This window comes from Anolis sagrei, chromosome 1, assembly GCF_037176765.1.
Source record: "Anolis sagrei isolate rAnoSag1 chromosome 1, rAnoSag1.mat, whole genome shotgun sequence".
Classification (NCBI taxonomy): domain Eukaryota; kingdom Metazoa; phylum Chordata; class Lepidosauria; order Squamata; family Dactyloidae; genus Anolis; species Anolis sagrei.
In genome coordinates this window covers 275,415,806-275,430,870 of record NC_090021.1, presented here as the reverse complement: position 1 = coordinate 275,430,870, position 15,065 = coordinate 275,415,806, and the positions used below count along the sequence as shown (strand labels likewise).

At 38.0% G+C, this 15,065-nt stretch overlaps 1 protein-coding gene across 1 annotated transcript in view; it reads left to right on the top strand.

Annotated features, from left to right (window-relative positions):
* LOC132768505 (very-long-chain 3-oxoacyl-CoA reductase-like) overlaps nt 1–14,968 on the top strand; it is a 31,145-nt gene extending 16,177 nt beyond the window's left edge. Inside the window, exons 5-11 of the mRNA XM_060764464.2 lie at nt 1,304–1,368; nt 3,378–3,422; nt 5,770–5,804; nt 6,505–6,586; nt 7,612–7,677; nt 8,875–9,024; nt 11,218–14,968. Of these exons, the coding sequence (XP_060620447.2) occupies nt 1,304–1,368; nt 3,378–3,422; nt 5,770–5,804; nt 6,505–6,586; nt 7,612–7,677; nt 8,875–9,024; nt 11,218–11,322 (548 nt within the window). The 3' untranslated portion in view covers nt 11,323–14,968. The remainder of the gene's footprint in view (nt 1–1,303; nt 1,369–3,377; nt 3,423–5,769; nt 5,805–6,504; nt 6,587–7,611; nt 7,678–8,874; nt 9,025–11,217) is intronic.
* The last annotated feature ends 97 nt before the right edge of the window (nt 14,969–15,065 follow it).

Genomic DNA, 15,065 nt, shown 5'->3' with positions numbered 1-15,065 from the left:
AGTTACCACTAGAAGAAACATGATTACAGGTAAGCAACCTTACTTTCTGCAGTGGAGTGGAATTGACATCAGTCAATTGAGTCGCCTGAGGGCTGAGAAAAGCGGTATATAAATAAAGTAAATAAATATAAATAAATAAGCTACTTAATAAATACCCTTTGTTTGTGATGGAGGGCTTGGGATTTAAGATTCAAACTAGGGAAACTGCTTAAATCATTGCTGGGTGATCTTTAAGCCAGGCAGAAATGAAATACAATTTATTAGCTATTTAGTGCACAACCTCAGTTCTACTGATGTTGCAGTGATAAAACAGACATGTTTGGAGAAGAAAGTAAAAACATTATCCAGAAGTGAAACCAAATTAAAGAAAGTGTACTATGACTCAATTTTGGCAGGCATACACAGTAATTCCATAGTAGTACAAATTAAAATCCAATTCCTTGATTCCAAGACGATGTGTTGTGTTAAGTAAGCAAATCGTATTTCTGAATTCAGACATTAAATTTCAGTTGTACTTATTTTTGATTGTTGGAATACAACTTAACATTGTAAATGTAGTGAACAAAGATATTCATTTTCAGCATGAGAAAAAAAAATACTCATGCTGTATTTGCGATGTATATTAAAAGCATGTACTCACAAATTTCCAGTTTTCCCTTTAAAATGGATGGAAGCAAATATTGGATCCTGTTGTTTTTGCCCCTCAAAATAAATAGCTATGAATTACATGCACATGCCCCTTCTATATGTGATATTATATATTGCATTGATACAAAAAAAACTTTATTTAAAAGGGATAAATCGGTCATAAATTGAAAGTAGAGCAGCGAGAAGCCATCAACATATACATTTCAAGAAAACATATCAAACATTGAAATCGGAATCTATTCAGAGTTGGTGTTTTAATGCCATACACTTAAATGTTGAAAGGATTATGAGGTCCACAGAAGATGACTGCTTATTCATACTTACTAAAACTTACTAAACTAAAACATAGTTTCCAAAATCATTTGAATATGGCCTCTTAAAATGATAGTTGTAGTTTCATCTGCTCAATATCATCAGCTATGTTTGTTATATCAAGAAATAATTGTGCTACCTTTCCTTTCCAGTTTAGAAGTGCTAAGTGCTAATTAAAATGCTAAGTAACTCAAGTGTCAAAAAGTTAACCGCCCATAGGAGTTAACAATATAAGACTTAAAGAGCATAAAGCTGAGGGGGAAAAGGGAAGATAGTGTTATGCACATTGAATTTTGGAATGTCACACTTCAGTAATCATATTCAAATAAAACATTTGTTTCAGTTAACAATGTCGGCATTGCATATTCGTATCCCGAGTGCTTCCTTGATGTTCCTGAATTAGATAAAGTAAGTATTTTCCCTTCTATATTTGTTATGTTCAAGTATATTTTTACAACAGTGTAAAGAATCAAGACTTAGGACTACTGTGCTGACCTTGGAATACATAAATTCTCCAGCTTTGAATATCACTCTGTTCCATATAAAGTTATTCTCCCCCCAATATTTTAAATTAAATTTTAATAGAAAAAGACACAAGTAAATATGCAATACTTAAAAAGATAATGGTTTCCTCTCAACATTAAGTATAGTCATGTCCAACTCTGGGTTTTTTTTGCTCATCTCCATTTCTAAGCCGAAGAGCCGGCATTGTCCGTAGATGCCTCCAAGGTCATGCGGCCAGCATGACTGCATGGAGCACAGTTACCTTCCCGTCGAAGTGGTACTTATTGATCTACTCACATTTGCATGTTTTCGAACTGCTAGTTTGGCAGAAGCTGCGGCTAACTGGGAGCCCACTCTCCTCCTCGGATTCGAACTGTTGACCTTTTGGTCAGCAAAGTCAGCAGCTCAGCCATTTAACCTGCTGTGCCATTGAGGGCTCCTTAAGTATGCGATACTTACGCATACACAAATACGGGCATACCTAACAACAATTGCATATCAAGCTATACAACATATGTCTCTATTCTAATTATATATAAGTCTAAACTACAAACATATATACATAAATTGATTTTAAATGTGGATTTCTTGCTTCCCTTTTTTGGTTTCTCTGTAATTTAGTATTTTTTCATCCCCTGCTTATTTTGACATTAACAAATAAATATCTCAACAGTGTCTATTTCCAAATCTATACCTAAGGTTTTCCCCTTTCCCTTAGATATATATTGGTAAAAAGGTTTTCATTCTTCTGAGAGTGTATCCAGTGACTTATCCCTTAACAGCATCATTAAGTTGTCAATTTCTGTTATCTCTCACATCTCTACTGTACAGTCTTATATCTTGGTTTTTCTGCCGTTCTTTAGAGTTGAATAATACACAGTCTCTAGTAAAGTATATTGAATATCTGAGGATGCTGTCCAGTTGACACTTGAAATAGGCAAACTTTGTCTTCCCCATTTGGTCCTTGGCCAGTTTGGAAATTTTAAATGACCACATGAATTGCACCCCAGTGTCTCAATAATATATGTCAGGTGAACCTTTTCATATCTGATTTGAGCATATTGGTATCAATCTTATTATGGTGTGACCTGGTGGTATAAGCACTATTAGGCCAGACAGAAAGCACAGTAGCTCAGCAAGCTATAACATGGAATTGGGGGAACTCTGCATCAATCATATACTTCCCTTTCTATAGATGACCAACCACTATTATCATGTCAGACTCCTATCCCATAGCCACAGTTATTGGGATTCCACCATAACTCCTGCAATTAGAAAATCTCAAGCAGATAGGGTAACTAGTGATGGCACCTTTTCTCCCTTGCTCTTTCTGAAATATATAGAAGCTGTTTCGAAATAAATAAATAACATATTTAACTTCTCAAAATCTCTTACGGCATTAAAAATTGATCACAGGTGAGGTATTTATTCTGCCTGTCTCTGTACGAATTCATCTTTTGATAGGAGCCCCCTGCAGTGCAATGGGCTTTGTGTCAGCATGACTGACGACTGACAGGTTCGAATCCGGGGAGAGTGGGTTGAGCCCCCTCTATCAGTTCCAGCTCTCCATGCGGGGACACAAGGGAAGCCTCTCAGAAGGATGATACACATTAAACATCCGGCTACCTCCTGGGCAACGTCCCTGCAGACAGCAAATTATCTCACATCAGAAGTGACTTGCAGTTTCCCAAGTCGCTCCTGACACACACACACACACAAAATTCTTTTGATATCTACTCTGTTGGAAGCTTAGTGTAGCTTATTCGGTAATGGACAACGCTTCCCAAATGGTTAAATTTCAAAATGAAACATGACACCATCTACTCTGATATTCAATTTAGCATGATTCATTTTTAGATTATATCAAAAACTTTCAGCATCCTCTTAAACTTCATATGATCTTTCTCTTGCAGCTAATTGACAACCTAATAAACATTAATTGCATATCTGTGTGCAAGGTAAGTACCATTTATGGGATAATTTTAGATGATACAGTAGGGTTAATGTTTTTACTGATACAAAGTAACATTCATTGTTGTAGATAGATCAGTTACCATAGATAATTGTGAGGAATTCTGGGAACTGTAATTCAGCAGTATTGGCAACCACTGATCCACAGTGTGATTTTCTTTTTATAATTCTAACTACAAACAAGGGCTTTAGCTATGAGTTACTTGTGCATTCCTGTAGAGTTATTAGGCAAATCCATATTCTCTGACAGCCGTGCTCTGCAATATTGCTCTTTCCAGAGAAGAATGAGTAGGATTCTGTTGAAGGTGTTCACATTTCTACCATCAAAAGTGAGGCTCTGCAAAGAGATGCCCTCCTTCCATGAGCCATCAGCTGCTATTCTGCAGTGGTTTCCAGGAAACTAAATATGATCATCATATGGCAGGGATATGCCACTGGTCCCTATCAAATTTGGGGTGGAGAATCCCAGGCATACAGCATCAGCTTTCCAGGCCTTTCTTAATAAATATATGTTGAGTGATGGGTAATGACAGCACCATTGTCTTTTTGGAACTGGAACAAGAAAAAGCTTTTAGAACAGGGGCCTTCCAACTTTTTAAACAGAGGGCCAGGTCGTAGTCCCTCAAACTGTTGGAGTGCCGGATTATCATTTGAAAAAAAATGAATGAATTCCTATACACACTGCACATATCTTATTTGTAGTGCAAAAACACTTAAAACAATACAATAATTAAAATGAAGAACAATTTTAGCAAATATAAACTTATTAGTATTTCAATAGGAAGGTTGGCCTGCTTTTGGCTGCTGAGATAGGGTTGTTGTTGTTGTTGTTGTTGTTGTTGTTGTTGTGTGCTTTCAAGTTGTTTCAGACTTAGGTTGACCCTGAGCGAGGGCCGGGTAAAAGACCTTGGAGGGGCGTATCCAGCCCTTGGGCCTTAGTTTGAGGACTCCTGTTTTAGAAGCTACAAGAATGTATCCCTGTCTAAATCTCCAAGCTATTCCATGCTCTGTGGTTTTCAACTCAGACCATGTGGATCTATGGGTGGAGGTGACTAATACCTCCATATTGTCATGGACAGGTCTGGGCTACTGTCACAGTTACAATCTACACCTGTGGAGGACCTATTAAATTGGTCTGCCCTCAACTGGGCACAGTCAGGTAAATAAAACATTATAACTCTTACACACACAGCTCATACATACGGATAGATTGCAAATTAAAAATGAGAAATTGAAATAGAAATACATACAGATAAAATCATAGAATCATAGAATCAGAGTTGGAAGAGACCTCATGGGCCATCCAGTCCAACCCCTGCCAAGAAGCAGAAAAATTGCATTCAAAGCACCCCTGACAGATGGCCATCCAGCCTCTGTTTAAAAACTTCCAAAGAAGGAGCCTCCACCACACTCCGGGGCAGAGAGTTCCACTGCTGAACGGCTCTCACAGTCAGGAAGTTCTTCCTAATGTTCAGATGGAATCTCCTTTCTTGTAGTTTGAAGCCACTGTTCCATGTCCTAGTCTCCAGGGCAGAAGAAAACAAGCTCGCTCCCTCCTCCCTATGACTTCCTCTCACATATAATACATGGCTATCATGTCTCCTCTTATCCTTCTCTTCTTCGCACAAGAAGTTACTTTAATTGCATAATTGTATACAATTCAACTGTTTCAAACTCATGCATTAAAGGCTAAAAAATAAAGTTAGGACAGCACACATTTTGTAAGAAAAGAGTGGTGTATTTTCTTTAGGCATCACCAGTTACTGGATTTGCGGCAGTTTCTTGGCTTAACTCAAATTATGAACTTTCTTCAAAGGTGGTACACATCACTGAAGCCAAATCAGGTGTCTCGTTGGATGCATCTGCACCATATAATTGGTGCAGTTTGCTCACTTTAAGAACCATGGCTCAAAGCTATGGAATCCTGAGAATTGTAGCTACAACTCCCATGATTTCATAACATTGAGTCATGATGTTTAAAGTGGAGTCTAACTGCATTAATTCTGTGAGGTAGATATATACCTGGAACAGGTACAGCTGGTGCAGCAGGTACAACTCTGCAATTCTGTGTTGATTTGTCCTGCAGTCCTGTACACTGTTGCTTCTCTTAGTGGTGATGGCTAAATTACAAGTGCTGATGTAGCAGTCTGATTCGATACATCTGTTTTGTTAAGAAATGTTAGCTAGAAAAAAGTATGCTTCCTCTACAAATAAAGGCATTTTAAAAAAAGTATTTTGAATTTAAAATTCAAATTTTGACTTGAACAGAGAGAGATTCCCTGAGTTTGCTGTCTGCTTACCATTCAATCACCAGGGTGGTTTTTTCCTTTCCAGATGACACATTTGGTGCTACCTGGAATGGTGAAAAGGTGAGTCACACTGTCATCATTTATAGGAGAGAATCATTTCTTAGAAAAACACACACACATTACTATGATTGTTCAGTCTGCTATCCATGTTTTGTGAGGTTATAGTTTGGGTTCAGTGATGGAAACTTTTTGCCACTTGATTCCCTTTTTGTTTTCTTTCTTTTTCACTGATGTGATTTTTTAAAAAATTGAGTTAAAAAGCCAGTCTGACTCATTATTGAATCTAACAACCTGCTATTCTGTGCAAGCGGGGCGGGGCGGGGCGGGGCGGGGGGATGGACGGGGACTACAATTCCTGAGATATTCCTGGAAATAACCTTCTTAAAGCCATTGCTAAGAAACAGTGAAAGCAAAATTGACACAGAGTAAAGTATATAACCATATGACAGTTGGAAGAAAGAGTCTGTGTATAAGTATTATGGTATTGTAGTTCCTGATAGTTATTTGAGGGTGAGCCTCCAAAAAGCCTCCAAAATCCTTAACTTAATCATTACATGGAATACCAGTTTAAAGGGTTGTTTTCCAGCGATGTGGAGCACATTGGCCAGGAAAGGCAGAAAGCCTCTACTTTGGTTACTTTTCTGCCTGTATTGTGTATAATGATTTTTTTTTCTGAGCCAAACTGAGTTCTGTAGTAAGTTTGATTTCTGCTGTTTCTGCTGGTTGGTTTTCTAATGTTTTAAAATTCTTTTTTTTTTAGGTCTAAGGGAGTCATAGTGAATATGTCATCTAGTGTTGCAATTAATCGATGCCCATATTTAGCTCTTTATACAGCAAGCAAGGTAGACATACAACTTTTTAATATTTAATCTGTTTAAATTTTACATCTAATCAAAAGGTGAAACAAAGTCATTTCTGAAATGCATTCCTTGTCATTTTTACAGACTTTCGTTAAAAGTAAGATAGTGTTTTATATGTGGGAGGAAAAGTACCATGGAGCATAGGCTTCTCTAGTGAAGAAGGGTTCATCTTAGAGTATTATTTTACCTTATCACTTGTATGACTCCCATCAAGAAGAAAGGTTCTGGAGTGGTTTGACTACATTAGAAATAATAAATGCTGTCTCAGTTTAGTATGCATATAATGAAATTTTTCCCACACCTTGTTTTACATTAATCAAGTACAAGCGCCCAATTTACAAACGACTCATACTGAAGAACAGGGGTGAAACAACAGGAAGTGAGAGAAATCTCCTCGGAAGGGAGATTCACTCTTGAAAGAGTTGTCATGGGGAAAAGGTGTCTCCATTGAAGCTTTATCATCAATCCTAATTTCCACAACAAGCCAACTTTTTTAAAATTCAGTGATCACAGGGACAGAAAGTGAGGTGGAACTGTGGCTCATTCCCAGATATGTATCGTGCAATTTGCCATTATGTGTCAACAAGGCTATAGTCTCTTAACATTGAAGTTTTCTGAAGTTAAGGATTACATGCCTAAGGAATTCTAGTCCATGCAATTTTGAGCTATGATATTTCCTAGAAATCCTCCCACCCTGCAACTTTTCTATTTCAGGCTGATATAAATGGGGACACATTAAATTATGAATGTGTTTGGCATACCATGATTTTAACAAACAGGAAATAATACCATACTGGAAGTTATAGAAAATTTCATAGAAGAACATCTTGACTGGCAATGATGACATTCCAGTACACATTTGTCATTTTATTTTGGAAGAGAACTTAACCTCTCCAAAGGCTTACCTGTGTAGTATGTGGGATTTTTTTTAATCAATAAACATTACTGTATGGATGGTTCTGTATATACTGAATTCATAACATCTTTCTCCTTTTGTATATCTTTAGGCTTTTGTAAATTACTTTAGTCATTGTCTCCATGCAGAATACAGAGACAAAGGTATCATTGTGCAGGTGAGTATAACTGTTTTGTGTTGAAATCATGTATTGTGGTATCATTAACTGGGCAACATAGATTGCAGTAACGTCAAATATAGCAGCTTACTCCTGGTATCATTCTCAAATTAAGTTTGGGGACAGCCACCACAAACAGGGTGTTTTAATTTCTCATGGACTTTTCATGGAAACTCTAATAATCATCATCACCGTCATCATAATTGTATTTGTTACAGTCTCTCCTCGTGGTTCAAGGTGAGGTACAATATAGTTAAAACACATATAAAACACAAGGTTATCAAATACATAGAACTAAAATTAACACACCAGTACTAATAAAATATAAATTTCAATTTCATAGTTAGAATTGAGTGGGTAGACCTGCCAATGTAGAATACAAAGAGATGGGTATCATTGTGCAGGTGGGTAGAATTGTCTTTATCTGTTGGAACCATTTACGGTGGTGATGTTTTTAACTTGGCAACATAGATTGTAATAACTCCAAAAAGAGTCTTGTACACTTGGTACCTTTCCCAAATGAAGTTTGGCGGCAGCCACTATAAATAGGGTATTTACTCTCCTCATAGCTTTTTCATGGAATGTCCTCCAGGCGTAAAAGATATTCTTTCACTGTTCAATATTTTGTTCAAACTTGTTTGAAAGACCCTCTAATTAATTTCTTTACTTGTTTTTAATTGCAAGGTCTATGGAGGACTTTGTGCATGATGTCTTATGGTTCAAACATATTTGTGCTTATATTTGAGAATATTAAAGATTATATTGGGGTTTTCATTTGGAGGGGGTGGTATGTGTATACGTACACAAGAGATATTTGGAAAGTAAGGTTACAAGTTTTATTTTAAATACAAAACAGAATGAGGACACTCATATTTAACCTTCACCACAAATTGCAGGAGCTTAAGTCATCATGGGAGAATTTAAAAGAAGTACCAATTCCCTCTACTTTCTTCATTTTTGGATGCTTGGGCAGGGAAATGACCAGCATTGTCTGGCAACTTATCCATGGAGCATATTAATCCTAATCCTGCCTTCAATTTATGCATGAAGTCAACATATATGTACATATCTACAGTAATATATGTTTTAAAAGATGGAAATTTAAATTTTTTAATGGGGAAAGGCCACTGTATAGAAATGTTTTGTTTAGTATTTATCCCAATATTTCTGTTTTAATAAGTTTTTTTACATTTTCAGAGTCTTGTGCCAGAAATGGTGGCTACAAAAATGATATATTCTCCTAGACCAAACCTTTTTAGACCTACACCTGAACGGTATGTAAAATACGCCATCAACACAGTTGGTCTTGAGTATGAAACTTCCGGATACCCATTTCATGAGCTTATGGTATGTATTTTTCAACGTCCATTGCTCTTATTGTATATTGTACCATAAAAAATGTAGAATCTCTCTGAGTTGTAAGAGTAGTTAGCAATCTGTAAGTATCTACAGTGATCTGGTTAACATTGTTTACTTGAACTTCCCAAGGAGTATTCACCAAGGCTTCGTCTACACTGTAAACTGAATGCAGTTTGACATAAACTTTAACTGTCATGGCTCGATGTGAGGTAATCATGGGGTATGCGGTTTAGTGACGGGCCATTATAATTAAAGTAGTGTTAAACTTCATTAATACTATCGTGTAGATACACTCCCATTAAAATCCCTGTTTTATGAGATAAGAGGTGAAATCTGAACTACTTGTTTCGAATAGACAGTAGGAATAAATAGTCAAAGCTTAAATGAAGCGACAGTCAGCTGCACAGTCCTTAAGGATGTGTATTTGTGGAGTTTGCTTCCAAAATATACCACATCCCTCCAAACTGGAAAAACATGTTATAGGTGGCAGCACATCATTGGCTATTTATTTATTTATTTACTTCATTTCTACCCTGCCTTTCTCGACCCCGAAGGGGACTCAAGGCGGCTTACAAATTCAGCAAATATTCAATGTCACACAGGTAAACAATAAAACACATTAAAATACAAACAATCTAAATATATAAGCAATTAAAACACATATCAATCAGTCAGGAGTACAATATTATGTACAGATGAAAACTATCAAATTATATCAAATCACTTTGGTGCAGGGCTTGGAAATCTGCATTTTAGAACAAAAGAATGTATGTCCTCAGCAAATGGTGCAGCAGCTCAGGGGGCGTTTGCAGGTGTGGGGGGCTTTCTCCGCTGGGCTACTGGCCTCGTGAGCCTCCTGGGCCATTGCTGCGTGTACAGGCACGGTAGGGCCTTCCATCATCCTGTTGTGGTGTTGCTGGGCTGTTGCAAAGCCACAGCTGACCCAGCGGGCCAGGGGAGGGGTCTCAGGCCTGGGGGTGGAGGAGAGGCCCTCTGAGCCTACAGGACCAGAAGCCTGGCAGAGGACAGTGGGGGACCTTCCATGCCTGCAAATGCCCCTTGAGCCGTCATGGCAATTGCAGGCATGGGAGGGCCTTTGAATGTATTCCGCCTGGCTGTTGCTTGGCTGCTGCTGGTCCTGGGAGCCCGGGGGTGGGTGGGCTCTTCTCCGCCCCTGCCAACTCGCCGCTGTTCAGGGCCTGCTAGGTCAGCCTGGCCCACTAGGTCAGCCACAGCCTTGCGGCAGCCCAGCAACACCCCAACAGAGGACGATGGAAGGCCCTACTGTGCCTGCACACGCAGCGATGGCCCAGGGGGCATTTGCAGCTGTGGAGGGCCTTCCATCAGCCTCTGTTGGGCCTGCTCTCTCAGTGGCAGGAACAGCAGCCAAACGAAAGCCCAGCAACAGCCTGAGGTAGGCCGCTGCTGCTTCCACGTGTCCGGCAGGCTTTGCAACTGCCCCCTTAGCCGCTGCTCCAAGAAGGAATTTTTCTCTTGGATTGATGCAGGGCTGCCGCTAGGTCGCTGCTGTCCCTGCGGGCCAAAAGCTGTCTTGTATGCCGGAAAATACGGTATTTGTTCTTGAATGACTTGGATTTGGGCGGGGAATGAGACAGCAAAATTTGCTGACTACTTTAAATTATTTAGGATAATTAGAATAAAAATGGATTGCAAAGAGCTCCAAAGGGATGGGAGAATTGGTATTAAAATGGCAAACATGATTCAGCTTAGGCTGCTGTGAAGTGATTCCTACTACCTGGAATAGAGGCACCTCACTGGATAATGGAAGATCCAGGAAAGATCAAAGGAAGTATTTCTAAATACATAATTAAACTTTGGAATCCTTTATCGTAAGATGGAATCATTGCTGCCAACAGCTTTAAAGGGGATGAGACAACATTGATGGAACATGTGACTGCTAGTTATTTTGTGAGCATGTATTTTATGTATGTATGCCTGTGTTACTGTATGCCTACAGTAACACAGGCAACACAACTCCACATATCATTCTAAAGGACTTGAAAAAGAAGCTATTGTAGCATTGCTCAGTATCAAATTGTGTGTAAAGATGTGTAGATCCAAATACTCGTTATTACTTATTTATTTTTATTCTTGGGAAGCACATTGCTATGTTGGTCTTTAGTTGTTGGATGATGAGTCTCTTTCTCCCTTCAATTTTAGGTCTGGTATCATCGATTGGTGCCTAAAAGGGTAGCTGAAGAGATAATGACAAGAATAATGATTCATGCAAAAAGAGTTATCTTGAGGAAGCTGAAGGAAAACTAAGTGGTTTCATCTTAAGAAATTCCTTAGAGGTTTTGTACTTGCATTCAAGTAATGGAGAATTAGACATCTCTTAAATTCTTGACAGACATTTGTTTTTTTATATAGGGGACAGATCTGAGATTAGCATGAAAAAAGAAAATTCTGAGAGCGCAGGAAAAGCAATGACCAACTTGTATACTTTGTCATTCTGCACCATTGTTTATAATGTATGTTAGATGAGATCTGAATAATATAAATAATGTTCCTAGTTACGAATTTACCATCAGAAGGATTTGAAAAAAATGTGAGTATGAAAAATTTGATAGAAGTTCAAATGAGAAGTTGTACTTATAGAGAATATTCATGCTGGGATGATGGGAGGAAGAATTTGCAATAGCTGGGTTTTGTCCATGTGTCAAAGCTCATTGGCAGGTGCCCCAAGTTCTCTTTCCTTTGAGACCCTACCCTTCTCCCTTCAGTTTTTATTATCCAGCCTTCCAAATACAAACACCTTTATTTTAAAAATCAAGCAGAAAACCTCCTAAAAATATTGATATTCACTACTACTGATTTAAAGGGAGGGTTTGGATTTTTCCTCCCATCATTTTTATTTATTTACAGTATTTATATTCCGCCCTTGTCACCCCACAGGGGACTCAGGCGGCTTACAATGTACACATACATGGCAAACTTTCAACACCATAGACACACAACACATATAGACAGACAGTCAGAAGCTATTTAACATTCCAACTTCTGGCCACCAGGGGAGCGACACTGATGAAGTACTTTCCGCATTCCCCGCATGCTTCTGCTGGAGATTTTTTATGGCCTCATAAATTTTGTTTAATTAGCCTCCCCACACATAGGTGTTACCTAAATTTCCTACTTGACAGAAGCAACTGTCTTTCGGGTTGCAAAGGTCGACAACAAGCTACACAATTGGCTAGAAGCTCACTCTGACCCGGGCTGGTTTTGAACTCATGACCTTTCGGTCAGTAGTGATCTTTAATGCAGCTGACACCCAGCCAGCTGCGCCAGTCCCAGAATGAGTATTCCCAGTAAGTATAATTTCTCATTCTCAGGATGTCTGGAATGTATCAGGGTCACCTCCCTGGCAGGGACTTGCTTTCACAGATTGTGAACCCATTCTTCCAAATGCTGCCATGGCTTACTTATATTTAGCTAGTAGTCCATTACAAATATCGATAGCTGTGCCATTTGCTGCACTACAAGTGAAGCTGACATGGAATATTTTTGAGGAAGACATAGATTTCATTGAATTCACATAGACATGCTGTGGCCTGTTTATTTTCTAGGTCATAAAACAGAATGCAAGCACAAATCGTCCTGCCTATCACTGTTTCTGGCAACCTATTCCCTATTATCCTAAAATTGTGGGAAACAGTGATTCAGTCCACCTTAACTTCTGTGTTCTCTTCAGATGAATCTTTCCTACCTTCCTAAAATCCAACTTATGCCACCTATCTTTCCCTCGTTGGTCTGGCATTTGGCAGAAAATTGGTAGATATATGACACCCTCTTAGAAAGAAATGTAGAATATATGACTTTTAATGTCTCCTGTTCAAAAATGCAGCAGTTCACATTCACTGACAGTGTTGACAGCTCCAACTCTCCTTACCGATATTAATGGCTATTAAGAAAGTCATCTTAAAGGTCAAAGTGTGATTCCACTAAACAATCCAACAGTAAATGTAAATTCCAAGATAGAAATCTGTGTTGAGTCAGAAAATATTTATTTGCTACATCTTTCAAAAATCTTTTTGTGTGCTAATGAAAACTTCAATTGAAAGTGTTGATACCCACCTTCTCAAAGTATTAGGTTTCAAACCTTTTTGAAATCCATCCTGCATAAACTGGACAACTTAATGTAAAGAGAAATCCTCTAATTGCATCCCTTCTGAATTGCTTGTTTTCAAAAGCTGCTTTTGCTTGCACATTTAAGCTAGTGAGTTGACTGTCTTTTTGATAAAAAAAATTCTGTCACCTTTTTAAGAATATCCGTTGAACTCTAGAGTTCCTTATTCAAATCCCAAACCATCAAATGTAATCAGCTTGGGTTTGGATGATAAAATAGACCTTACTTTAACAAATCTGTTCGAACTGGCAACTGCCACAATTCCATTATTGCCATTTCTTTTCATCATCTGAAACCATGGCGTCCTCGGTCAAAAAGCTGCAATCATCAACATTTGTGCTTACTCCTGTATCTTTAGTAGTACTCTTTGCAATAGTGTTATTGGCAGAAAGGCATAATGGTGTTCCTTTGTTCCTTCAGCCACAGAATTGATAAGAGTATTGAACCTTTCAACTCCAACTTTTCTATCTACAGAATAGAATCTGGAGAGTTTCTCATTTGCAGCCAAGGCAAACAAATCTTCTCCAGTGCCTGTACTGAAAGAAAAAACAATGGTAGTTTGGCAAGAAATAAGACATCTAATAAAATAGAGGCAATAGAGGTAGCCACTTTGAGTCTTCTTTTGGAGAGAAAAAGTGGGGTATAAACATAATAATACCTTTATAGGACATGTAGTATGGTTATTCTGTTTTTGTCACATTTCCAAAGGTAAATGGAATGAATCATCCCATGCTGAATTTCAGATATCTTAATGAGTTTGTGAGAGCTGAGATTCAGTATGTCACATGTATGAGGGAGATGGGGTGGGTGGCTTCTATGAGCTTGCGGAAGGCTATCTTCATGTCCCTATAAATCCAGAAGACAGGAAATACCGATGATTTCAGTGGCAGGGTCGCCATTACTAATTCAGGGCTTTGCTGTTTGGCTTTGTATCAGCTCCTCATGTGTTTACCAAAACACTGGCCCCCGTGGGTTATCTGAGGCAGAGAGGTACAGTTACATCCATATTTGGATGATGTTTTAATAAACGAAGGAAAATCTGATAGCAGATTTAAGATTGACCAGAACAACAATGAAAGCTTACAGGTTCATTGTCAATTATAAGTTACTTCCAACTGGTTATATTATTAATCCATTTAGTGGCAGAAACAGATGCAGAGAAAGGGCAAATGTGAATATCATGCAAAACGGGAATCAGGTTTTCTGTTAATTGGGAATATTTCTTTCAAACATATCATGCTATCAGATTTCATGAATTCTTCCTGGAGGCTCAATCCTTTATTTTTTTCCCCATTTCAAATGTTTCCAATTAATGCTTCAAATGTTGCAATAAATAATAAAGTGATAGAGGCAGCCTTGTCTACCGCCTTTTTGAATTTGCACATCTTTGTTAATTCACTGTTGACAACAATTTTAGCTGATTGTGATGTATAAATGTCCTTTATTCATTTAATCATATTATTAGCAAATTCTGTTTTCTCCAAAACTGCAAGTAGGAAATCCCAATTTAAATTATCAAATGCTCTTTCGGTGTCTACAAAAATCAAGGCTGCCTCCATCTCATTGTAATTTTCTAGAAATTATATCAAAATACATCTCAGCTTATTTTGCAATTGCCTTTTGCAATAAAGTCAGATTGAAGGTAATGAATACAGTTTTGTAATGCCTCTTTAATTCTTTCTGCCAGGATTGAAACAAATATTTTATAATAATATAGTTCTATCACTGCTTGTTTTAGCCATATACTGATCTTGTTTCTCTATTAAACTTCTCATAGCTCTTTCTCAAGGCATTGGTATTTTCTTTATTAATCTCTGCATATTCAAGCACATTTTCCTCTACTTTTTAAATAATAAATTGAAGACAATCCATTTGATCACAGTTT